This window comes from Octopus bimaculoides, chromosome 9 (assembly GCF_046866305.1).
Source record: "Octopus bimaculoides isolate indiv1 chromosome 9, ASM4686630v1, whole genome shotgun sequence".
NCBI lineage: Eukaryota > Metazoa > Mollusca > Cephalopoda > Octopoda > Octopodidae > Octopus > Octopus bimaculoides.
In genome coordinates, this window is record NC_142936.1 from 19,800,164 (window position 1) to 19,812,640 (window position 12,477).

Genomic DNA, 12,477 nt, shown 5'->3' on the forward strand with positions numbered 1-12,477 from the left:
AAAGCCACCACAATGCAAAGATCTTACAACAACACCATTCATAGGGTGTACATCTGCATTAAAGAGCATATTCATAGAAACGCCTCCATTGGCAAAATATATCACAAGATATGTCAAAAGAAGATCACAGTTATTAAAGCTGCAGAACAAAATATAGGAAATTTGAGGATTAGAAAAGCTATCCTAATTAATAAAACTTAATCCAACTATTAACAGCGATTGATCTAATATACACTGACAGGTTGGTTTAGAACAGATAGTCAACATATGCTACAGCTCTGCCACAAATTTAGCATTTGTAAAAGTAACTGATTAGTTAATAATTTTTAATCTTGACCTGTGTTTGTGTGTGTGTGTATATATATATATATAAATATATATACATACACATACACACACATATATATATATATATATATATATATATATATATATATATATATATATATATATATATATGCATATATACATACATATACATACATACTTACATCTATACATATACATATATGCATATGTGGACACAGGACATCATGAAACATGTACAAAAAAAAATACGAAGTACGAGTACATGGAACATGAACTATTCTTTTCAACAATGAAAGACACAAATGGAAAACACACATATATATACATATATATACACATATACATACATACATACATATATATATCTATATAAATACATATATACACACACACATATATACATATACATGGCTTACTTGCATTTGTTGAGGCTGCAAGGAGAGAGACTTGGAGACGCTACTATGAAAGGCTGCTATATGAAGAGAATGAATGGGAGAAAGAGAGTCTGCCAAATGTCGACCCAACAGAGGGACCAGCTATCTGAATTGATAGTACCTTCGTAGATAAAGCAATTAAGGGTACGAAAACAAGGAAAGCTCCCGGCCCATCAGGAATCACCACACAGATGCTTAAAATATCCAGCAATGTCAGCCATAGTCTAGTCACCCGTATAGCCAATCAGGTGACAGATGATGTAGTCATACCCAATGACTAGTGTAGCAGCACCATAGTCAACTGCTACAAAGGTCAGGATGATGCATTAGATACAAATAATTACAGAGGTATCAAGTTGGATCAGGTAATGAAAGTCACAGAGAGGGTCATAGACCAACTAATTAGGGAGAGAGTCAGTTTAGACGAGATACAATTTGGGTTTGTGCCAGGGAAAAACACCACTGATGCTATATTTCTGGTAAGACAGCTGCAGGAGAAATACCTAGCCAAAGATAAACCTCTGTACCTAGCTTTCGTTGACATGGAGAAAGCCTTTGACAGGGTCCCCCGATCCCTTATCTGGTGGTCAATGAGGAAACTAGGGATAGATGAGTGGTTAGTGAGAGCTGTGCAAGCCATGTACAGGGACGCTGTCAGTAAGGTGAGGGTTGGCAACGAGTACAGTGAAGAATTCCAGGTAGAGGTAGGGGTCCACCAAGGTTCAGTCCTCAGCCCCCTCCTATTTATCATAGTCCTCCAGGCAATAACACAGGAATTCAAGACAGGATTCCCCTGGGAGCTTCTCTATGCTGATGACCTTGCTCTAATACCTGAGTCACTATCAGAACTAGAGGAGAAGTTTCAGATGTGGAAGCAAGGATTAGAATTGAAGGGCCTTAGAGTCAATCTAGCAAAAACCAAAGTCTTAATAAGCAGGAAGGCAGACAAACCACAAATCTCATCAGATAGATGGCCCTGCTTGATCTGTAAAGGTGTAGGTAGAAACTCCATAATATGTAGCCGGTGTAAGCTATGGACACATAAGAGGTGCAGCAGTATCAAAGGAAGGCTAACTAGCAAGATAGTTTTTGTGTGTGGCAAATGCTCAGGGGCAATAAACACTGAAAATGTGCAGAAAACAACCTTTGCCACACTCCATGGAGAAAAACTAGAAGTAGCTGATAGCTTCCGCTACCTAGGTGACCAAGTTTGTAGCAGGGGAGGGTGCACTGAAAGTGTAACTGCTAGAATAAGAATAGCCTGGGCAAAGTTTAGAGAGCTCTTCTCAAGGTTCATGGGTACTATTTCATTTTAAGAACTAGTTACAGCACTAAATCTATTCCAACACATTAAATGATGCTTGTATGCTTGTTTTATTAACTTTTGCTGGGGTTAAAGAGAATGTAAACACTACTGGAGTTTGAATTCAGGTCATCGAGGTCAGTACCTCACTTATTCAAGTAGATGTTTCAACAGTTATCATATAGTAATCAGTGAAAGATAGAGAAAAATTTCAAAAAAACTAAGGAAGATATACCTGAACCATGAGCACAATTCCTTGTATCGGTCAGTCCAAAACGCCCACGTATAGAAGTGGGTTCTTCAAAAACTGTCCTAAAAACAGAATTAATGGAAAATAACATCAAATAATGTAAATGGATAATAATTTTTAACATAGGTATATAACTACTAATAGAGAGGGGAGGACACTTTATAAATTAACCCCAGCTCTTGAGCGGTACCATATATGCTGGCATTTAAAACACATTTTTATTCTTAAATGTAACAAAAAATTGCTATGCACCTAATATGACATATTACAGGTAGGATACAGAGTACATGAGAGTATGATGAAACATATTAAATTTGCTTTTTACCACAAAATATACTTGCAAATAGGAGTGCATCTTAAGTGAGAATAAGTTTTATATAGCAGCAAATATATTTATCAACAAAATGCAAAGTAGACTCTAGTGAGATTTGAACTTGGACATAAAAAGAATGTAACTAAATGCTGCAAGGTATCGTCTGAGAAGATATTGATTCTACTGGTCTCTACTCAGAATATTAAAACAAATTAAAAAGGTAAAATATAACCATTGTCAACATTTTATATTAATTTTATCATGTCAGCATGGATGATATAGTCCCAAGTATTTAATGAAAAATATTCTAATGATGTAGATTACTGATAACCTTTTCTACTATTTGATACAAGGCCTGAAATTTTGGGGAAGGGGACTTGTTGATTACATTGGCTCCAGTGTTCAACCCTGAAAGGATGAAAGGCAAAGTAGACCTTGGTAGAGTTTGAACTCAGAATGTCAGGACTGATGAAATGCCACTAAGCATCTTGCTCAACATGCTAATGATTCTGCCAGCTCACTGCCTTTGCTAACTATAAATAACGACAAATATCTGTTCAGTCTTTATGTGACTATGACAATACACAGTTGTGGTAAGGTACAAGAAGATATATTTTTTTTCTTTTCCTATCTGTTGGAGGGGGTAACCAGTGACAATGTAATTCCATCAAGGGGGTATCAAAATATATTCACATACAAAAGAATGTATAGCTAGACCGATGAAGATTACTTGTTAATATTTCTACATTAGAAGGCGCTAAGCTGGTAGAATCATTAGCACGCAGGGCAAAATGTTTAGCGACATTTCATCCATCTTTATGCTCTGATGTTCAAATTCTGCTGTGGTTGACTTTGCCTTTCATTCTTTTGGGGTTGATAAAATAAGTATCAATTGAACACTGGGGTTGATGTAATCAACTTACACACTCCACCAAAGTTGCTGGCCTTGTACCAAAATCTGAAACCAATATTTCTTCAAAATGTTTGACTTCTACAAAATCTTATTTATTCTAACCTATATATGCTTTAATCCATTGTCAGAAATCATTTATACTGTGTCCCTTCTCCACTGGCAGTAATGAAGGGACTACCTCCACATATAGATCTATTTATTTAATATATATTTAATCCATTGCTTTGTTAAGCAACAACACCACTGAGTGCTTTTAGCAGCATTTGGACTAGTTCTTTAGTTTGAGGATAAATAAACTCAGTATCTGAATGAATTGTTGCCTACTACAACAACCCACGGCCTGTTGTTTTTTCTCTTACTCCACAACAGTCTTGGAAACCCCACAAAATATCATGGATGCTGCTCTTCTTCCTCTGACTAATCCATAGAAAATATTAAAAAACAGAAAGTTCAAGAATAAGATATCATCATAATCATCATCAGCAGCATTTAACATCCATGTTTCATGCTGACATGGGTTGAATGGTTTCACAGGATTCGATGTGGCCAAGGACTGCATCATGCTCTGATGTCTGTTTTGGCACAGTTTCTATGGTTGGATGCCCTTGCTGATGTCAACCACTTTACAGCATGGATTGAGTACATTTTGCTAGTCACCTACATCACTGAGGTGTCCATGCAGCCCATAGAATTACAAACCTTGCTGGGAGGTCAGCTTCATGCTAGGGGACAAAAGGAGTTGGGAGGGAAGTAGCAAAGATAATACATAGTTGAGTAGTCTGCAGGAGTGGGTAGGTAGAAAAGCCAAGATTAATGCATAAGAGAAAGTGGTGGATGAGTCACTGTAACATGGGTGGAGAGCATAATACATAGCACCTCCAGAACTTAGTTTTGCTGATGAATGTGGGGCTTTTTGAGAATCTCACATCGTCAGAGATCCTGGTCCCTTGTCATCTCCTTTGTCGGGCTCAGGGTTCTGAGGTCAGCCTTACCCACTTCAATCCATGTTTTCTTGGTTCACCCCTCTTTCACAACTTCTGGTGACATTTAGCAATCAGCACTTCTTTATACAGTTCTCAATCCATTCATATCATGTGTTCATAACAGCAGAGTCTTCTTTCTTGCACAGTTTTTCCTGCTCAGTTTTTCCCTCAGTACCTTTGTACTAACTCTTTTACTCACACTCACACTGCACATCCAACGAAGCATACTCACTTCATTTCTTTCCAGTCTTCTCAAGTCCTCTGCATTCAAGATCTATGTCTCACTACCATCCAGCATTGCAGTTCTAATGCAAGCATCAAACTATTAGGGAAAGGATCTTCATTATCAGCAGTGGTCATAGTTTGCTGAACTTCCTCCAACCAGTTCTCACACTAGACTTTCAGAGCAACCACCTTTGCTTATTACATATCATCATCATCATCATCATCATCATCATCGCTTAACGTCCGCTTTCCATGCTAGCATGGGTTGGACGATTTGACTGAGGACTGGTGAAACCGGATGGCAACACCAGGCTCCAATCTAATTTGGCAGAGTTTCTACAGCTGGATGCCCTTCCTAACACCAACCACTCAGAGAGTGTAGTGGGGGTTTTTACGTGTCACCCACACGAAAATGGCCACGCTTGAAATGGTGTCTTTTATGTGCCACCCGCACAAGAGCCAGTCCAGGGGCACTGGCAACGAACTCGCTCGAAAACCCTACAAGGCCAGTCAGGCGGTACTGGCAACGGTCATGCTCAAGATGGTACATCTTATGTGCCACCCGCACAAGAGCCAGTCCAGGGGCCCTGGCAACGATCTCACTTGGCTTGCCGGGTCTTCTCACGCACAGCACATTTCCAAAGGTCTCGGTCAGTAGTCATCGCCTCGGTGAGGCCCAATGTTTGAAGGTCTTGCCTCACCACCTCAGCCCAGGTCTTCCTGGGCCTACCTCATCCATGGGTTCCCTCAACTGTTAGGGAGTGGCACTTTTTCACACAACTATCCTCATTCATTCTCACCACATGTCCAAACCAGCGCAATCGTCTCTCTTGCACACCACTACTGATGCTTCTTATGTTCAGCTTTTCTCTCAAGATACTTACACTCTGACGGGTATGCACATTTACATTACATATCCAGCGGAGCATACTGGCTTCATTCCTTACGAGCTTACGCATGTCCTCAGCAGTCACAGCCCATATTTCACTGCCATGTAGCATGGCTGTTCGTACACATGCGTCATACAGTCTGCCTTTTACTCTGAGTGAGAGTCCCTTTGTCGCCAGCAGAGGTAAGAGCTCTCTAAACTTGGCCCAGGCTATTCTTATTCTAGCAGCTACACTTTCAGCGCACCCACCCCCACTACTAACTTGGTCACCCAGATAGCGGAAGCTATCGATTACCTCTAGTTTTTCTCCCTGGAATGAGATAGAAGTTGTTTCCTGTTTGTTTACAGTGTTTATTGCACCTGAACATCTGGCACATACAAAAACTAACTTCGTAGTTAATCTGCCTTTGATATTGCTGCACCTCTTATGTGTCCATAGCTTGCACCGGGTACATCTTATAGAGTTACTACCTACTCCTTTTCTGCATACTGAGCAGGGCCATCTACCTGAAGGGGTTTGTGTTTTATCTATCTTCCTACTTATTAGGATTTTGGTTTTTGCTAGGTTGACTCTAAGGCCCTTCGATTCTAGTCCTTGCTTCCACACCTGAAACTTCTCCTCTAGTTCTGATAGTGACTCCGCAATTAGTGCAAGGTCATCAGCATAGAGGAGCTCCCAGGGGCAACCTGTCTTGAATTCTTCTGTGATCGCCTGGAGGACTATGATAAATAGGAGGGGGCTGAGGACGGAACCTTGGTGGACCCCTACCTCTACCCGGAATTCATTACTGTACTCATTTCCAACCCTCACCTTACTGACAGCATCTCTGTACATGGCTCGCACAGCTCTCACTAACCATTCTTCTATCCCAAGTTTCCTCATTGACCACCAGATAAGGGATCAGGGGACCCTGTCAAAGGCTTTCTCCATGTCAACGAAGGCCAGGTACAGAGGTTTATCCTTGGCTAGATATTTCTCCTGCAGCTGTCTCACTAGAAATATGGCATCAGTGGTGCTTTTACCTGGCACGAACCCAAACTGCATCTCATCTAAATTGATTCGCTCCCTAATTAGTTGGGCTATGACCCTCTCCGTAACTTTCATAACCTGATCTAACAGCTTGATGCCTCTAGGTAACAAAAGCTATCAACTACTTTGAGTGAGCTCAAGTTTCGGTGTGCTTGTATGAAGTGTTCCAATGCATCTAGATAAATATTAGGGTGCCGCTGGACTGGCTCCTGTACAGGTGGCACATAAAAAACACCATTTGAGCGTGGCCGTTCCCAGTACCGCCTGACTGGCCCTCGTACCGGTGGCACGTAAAAGCACCCACTACACTCTCGGAGTGGTTGGCGTTAGGAAGGGCATCCAGCTTTAGAAACTCTGCCAGATCAGATTGGAGCTTGGTGCAGCCATCTGGTTCGCCAGTCCCCAGTCAAATTATCCAACCCATGCCAGCATGGAAAGCGAACGTTAAATGATGATGATGATGATATACGATAAGAAATTCAGGAGTATATTTTGCTAAGTAACAGGATATAGAACATACCTGAGTACCTTGGTGGGACCAAGGAGTTTCCTCCAGGTATTAATTGCATCATCACGAGCAAGAACATGAACACCAATTGGGCCACTGAAGGAAAAGAAAGAAGAAAATGTTTATTCTTTAAGATGGAATACTATAACCAAAATCAAAATTTACAGGTATACATGAAGTAATAATTGTAAGAAAATTTTTTAGATTCATGACTGGAAAAAGAACATAGGCACTGCTGCTGTGGTTGATGATGATGCCAATGATGATGATGCCAATGATGATGATGCCAATGATGATGGTAGTGGTGGTGGTGATGAAGATGATAACAATGATGATGATAACGACGATGACAATGTAAGATATTTTATCAGTAACTTTACAGATTCCGCTATCAAATACCCTTGGAAGTAATAATTGTTTTCAACAAAGGCATAATACAAGAAATTTGAGGGGAGGGGGTTAGTTGATTAAAGTGACCCGGTACTTGAATGGTACTTTATTATATCGACATCAAAAGGATGAAAGGTAAAATTGACCTTATCAGGATTTGAAACATGGTATTTAGATTTTGTTAAATACTCTTTCCCACAAATATTTATAAGTTATATATTTCCTGCTGTATCTTTTAGCTTTTACTTGTTTCGGTCATTTGATTGTGGCCATGCTGGGGCACTGCCTTAAGGAATTTTAGTCAAACAAATCAATCCCAGTCTATGTTCTTTTTTTTTAAGCTTGATACTTAGGAGTAGCTGTGTGGTAAGAAACTTGCTTACCAACCACATGGTTCTGGGTTCAGTCCCACTGGACTCAGAACCATGTGGTGGGAAGCAAACTCCTTACCACATAGCTATCCCTGTGCCTGTATGCTTATATTTATTTTCTATTTATTTCATGTCAGACTTCGTGAATAACAGTGTCGATTGTTTCAGGTCTTCAATGGGTCAATCATTGGTCCACTGCATTTACAACAATGAGAGTGACGTGGAATTTCCTGTGTATTTTTGGGTAGAACAGTTAGGGATTGATGTTGTTAGCATTGTCATCATCATCATCATTTAATGTCCATTTTCCATGCTGGCATGGGTTAGGTGGTTTGATTGGTGATGGTAAGCCAGAGAGCTGCGCTAGGCACAGTGTACTGGGTGCATTTTACATGTTACCAGCATGGTGACAATACAACAGTGTACTTCAGTTTGAAAGCACAAGTATACTGGTTTTCTCACTAATGTTGACAGCTTTCACCAATATATATTAGTGAAAAATGTGCACATACATACATAAAGATGATGCTCCAGCATGACTAACTGTAATACTAAAACACATTAATGAATATATACAACAGGTCTCTACACAGTTTCTGTTTACTCCAGCATGGTTTTAACAATGATGGCTAAAGCAAACTAAAGAACTATAAGGTATTGTCCAACCCAAAGCTATGGTAGAAGATATTTTTACCAAGGTACTGTTCAGTGGGATTGAACCTAGAACCATGTGGTTGCAATACAAACTTCTTAACGATTTTGCAGTATTTACTTTATAATCATTTTTCCTAAAGTAATGGAAAGGCAAGTTTTTGCAAACTTCAAACATTTGTACACTATAGGAGTAAGTATGTGAAATTGCTAGCAACAGGAAGATTGCCTTTCATACAGTTAACCTTTCTACCTAAGGGTTAAATGGGAAAGGACAAAATAAAATTGCTGTAACAAAGGCCATCAGTAGATCTGGTTTTATAAAAACCTTATTGTTAGATACTAAAGAGGATGAGAGATTGAAGGTGATAGAGAAGCTTGTTGCTAATGGCTGTCTCTATAACTTTTGAGACGTTGGAAGAGCCAGAAGAAGTGCGGTTTTGGAGATTAGGTCAATTGTAGTGTTTCTAAAAATCAGGATATAATCAAGAAAGTGATATGCTTATTATCCCAGGATAATAGCATAGAGATTGTGAGGGTTTATCACCTTCTTGGTTGGAAGTGACCAGAGGTACTTTGCAATTCAGCATGTATGTGTGCCTTCATCATCATCATCATCATCATCGTTTAACGTCCGCTTTCCATGCTAGCATGGGTTGGACGATTTGACTGAGGACTGGTGAACCAGATGGCTACACCGGGCTCCAATCTGATTTGGCAGAGTTTCTACAGCTGGATGCCCTTCCTAACGCCAACCACTCAGAGAGTGTAATGGGTGCTTTTTTGTGTCACCCGCACGAAGGCCAGTCAGGCGGTACTGGCAACGGCCACGCTCAAAATGGTGTATTTTATGTGCCACCCGCACAAGAGCCAGTCCAGCGGCACTGGCAACGATCTCGCTCGAAAATCCTTACACATGTCACGGGCACAGGCACGGGCCTTGTATAGTTGAAAGAGATAGTTTTAGTGGATAGTTAGTGTGTGTGTAGTGTGGCAAAGTATCTAAATGGGCATAGAATGTAAAGACTATCTCTGTGAAGTACTGCTTATAGAATCATGGTTGAGAAGAAGTGAAATAAAAGAAGAATGTGGAAAATTCACAGCAATCCTTTTGGCAAGGGACAGAAAAGATCAGCTGCAATTTAAGGGATGAGAGAGCTTGCAGATTGTGCAATGTATGGAGGCAACCTTTGTGGTATGGATGATGATGATGATGCAAGAGTTACAGTGCTGGTAAAAGTCCAGTTTGAGTTTTAGTTGTGTGCAAGATATATAGGGACATGCCTGAGAGGTTTGTTTCACTCATCCACCGAGTTGTTTCTGACAGGTCAGGAATGAAGAACATGTGCTGCAAGGGATAATTAACATAGAACTGGTGGGGCCTTAACCAGTTAGTTGACTTGAAATAACATAGGGTCCAGAAAGTTGTTGCACAGAATGTAGATATAATATAGGGAGTTTTAATAAGGTCGTGGTTGGATGACCTGACAGGTATAGAGATGGTGATAGCTTGGTAGTGGTGTGGTTTGGTGGTGAGAAAGAAATTAAGGTTTTTTAGTGCCTTTGTATCAGACAAGGATAACTGAATTATAAAAATATGGGATTTAAAAAAAAAACCCCAAAAGCAACCATTCAGTGATAAACAACTATAGAGTTGACTGAAACACAATATGGTAGTATAACAAAAGTTGGTGTTACTCACCTGCACATGAAGGTCACCAATCGGTTATAGAAGAATTTTTCTGAAATGAAAAACCTAAAGTAAATAGGATGGAAATGGAAAGCTTCTCAAATAAATAAATGATATACCATATTTGATGGCATAAAAGATATACAGGCATTTTAGATGCATCCCAATTTCAGCAGTGCATATTCAAGGGAAAAAACTTTCTATGCATTAAAACATGTAGTATATGCCCAACTTCACAAATAGGAGTTTTTCAGACATTTTTTGTAGAAAAAGTAAGTGCATCTTATATGCTATCAAATAAGGTAAATATACTTTTATATACCTAGAATATATAGATTTGGTGATGTAAACTGGAAAATGGCACTCAAAACACAAGTATAAGTATATTCTTTTATTAATACTCAGCAGAAGTTATTGAGTACTCAAGGGCTGAGAGTTTCATGCATTGACATTGATCAAAAGTATCTCAACCGTTACATATATATACTTTTGAGAACATTCTCTTCCAGATTTATATAAAAAGGCATAAATTTTCTGTAAAAAATCATATCTCAGAAACAAATGGGATGAAAGCACTAATAAATGATTATCCAAAATTCTGATTACCTCCTTCTTCTTAATATATATATAGGCGTAGGAGTGGCTGTGTGGTAAGTGGCTTGCTTACCAACCACATGGTCCAGGGTTCAGTCCCACTGCGTGGCATCTTGGGCAAGTGTCTTCTACTATAGCCTCGGGCCGACCAAAGCCTTGTGAGTGGATTTGGTAGACGGAAACTGAAAGAAGCCCGTCGTATATATGTATATATATATATGTATGTGTGTATGTGTTTGTCCCTCCAACATCGCTTGACAACCGATGCTGGTGTGTTTATGTCCCCGTAAGTTAGCGGTTCGGCAAAAAAGATCGATAGAATAAGTACTAGGCTTCTAAAGAATAAGTCCTGGGGTCGATTTGCTCGACTAAAGGCGGTGCTCCAGCATGGCCACAGTCAAAAGACTGAAACAAGTAAAAGAGTAAAAGAGTATATATATATATATATATATATATATATATATACACACACACACATACACACTCACATACATACACATCAAGACAGCATCTAACTTGATGCCTCCCAGAAGTTTCAGAAAGGAATATTTTAACACACACACACGCATGCACCCATGCACATACAATTCTTTTAATACTAACTTAAAACTTGAGAAGTAAATTTTCATTATAGAATGAAAGTAAATTAATAATATACTTTACTACTGACCTTGATGCACACTATAAAATTGTTCAGCTTGTTCTCTGCTTAATTTCACCATTTTAGTACGGACAAGCCAAAATTCATTCTCAAGCATAATTCTTCGAATTTCCTGCAATTTCAACATTCATTTTAGAAAAAAATAATCTGTCAACCAATATGAATTTACAAAAAAGTTTTAGATAGTCATGGGACCAAATTTCTCATTTCTAGTTGTTAGTTTATCACCATAGCTGAATGAAAGACCAAGTTTTTCTATTGTGATAAAATACCAGTAATATAATCACAGGGAAGAAACATGGATGAAACTTCATGCCTTATTTCAAACACTGGGTTATATCCAGTGGCATATGGTGGTTGTTGTACTGGGCGCACTACCACCAAATTTTAAGTAGGGGTATAACAAAAATTTTCCATTAAGATTTGTGATTAAATTAATGAGTGAGGTTAATATTTATAATGAATTTGCCATTTTCACACACCTAGCACACCCAGAATATATGCCCCTGGTTATATCATAGAGCAAAACAACAACTATTTGCAGTTTCAATTCCAGACTAACTACAATGGGGAATATCTATTACATTGAACTCAAGCCGATAAGATGTATATATATATATATATATATACACACACAGACACACTCAACCCTGGGAGGTTTAAAACAGCTGCTACTTAGCTTTGCTTTCCTATAGTTAAACAGATGAGAGATAAATTGTGCATTTGATAAAATGTCTATTTATTGCTGTAACATATCTAAAAATTCTTTCCCAACCCTGTTTACAACATTCATCTAACATATGTATCTGACCTCTTTCACCCCATGTCTATACCCACTTCACTCCTTCTTCACTCTTCTAACTTCACCCACTGCCCTCCCTGACACTTCTGCATCCTCACTCTCCTCTATACATCTCTTGGACATGTGAACATGAGAATATGTTCTAACACCTCATCATCACT

The 12,477-nt window shown here is 39.1% G+C and overlaps 1 protein-coding gene across 3 annotated transcripts in view; it reads right to left on the reverse strand.

Moving 5' to 3' along the window:
* The window catches only part of LOC106876202 (nucleoside diphosphate kinase 6, mitochondrial), a 45,623-nt gene that overhangs the window by 12,916 nt on the left and 20,230 nt on the right, over positions 1 to 12,477 (reverse strand). For all 3 annotated transcript variants that reach the window (XM_089357241.1, XM_014924659.3, XM_052970469.2), the window contains 4 exons: positions 11,524 to 11,626; positions 10,272 to 10,311; positions 7,170 to 7,253; positions 2,282 to 2,358 (listed from right to left, as the gene is read on the reverse strand). In XM_089357241.1, coding sequence (XP_089213367.1) covers positions 2,282 to 2,358; positions 7,170 to 7,253; positions 10,272 to 10,311; positions 11,524 to 11,626 — 304 coding nt within the window. The remainder of the gene's footprint in view (positions 1 to 2,281; positions 2,359 to 7,169; positions 7,254 to 10,271; positions 10,312 to 11,523; positions 11,627 to 12,477) is intronic.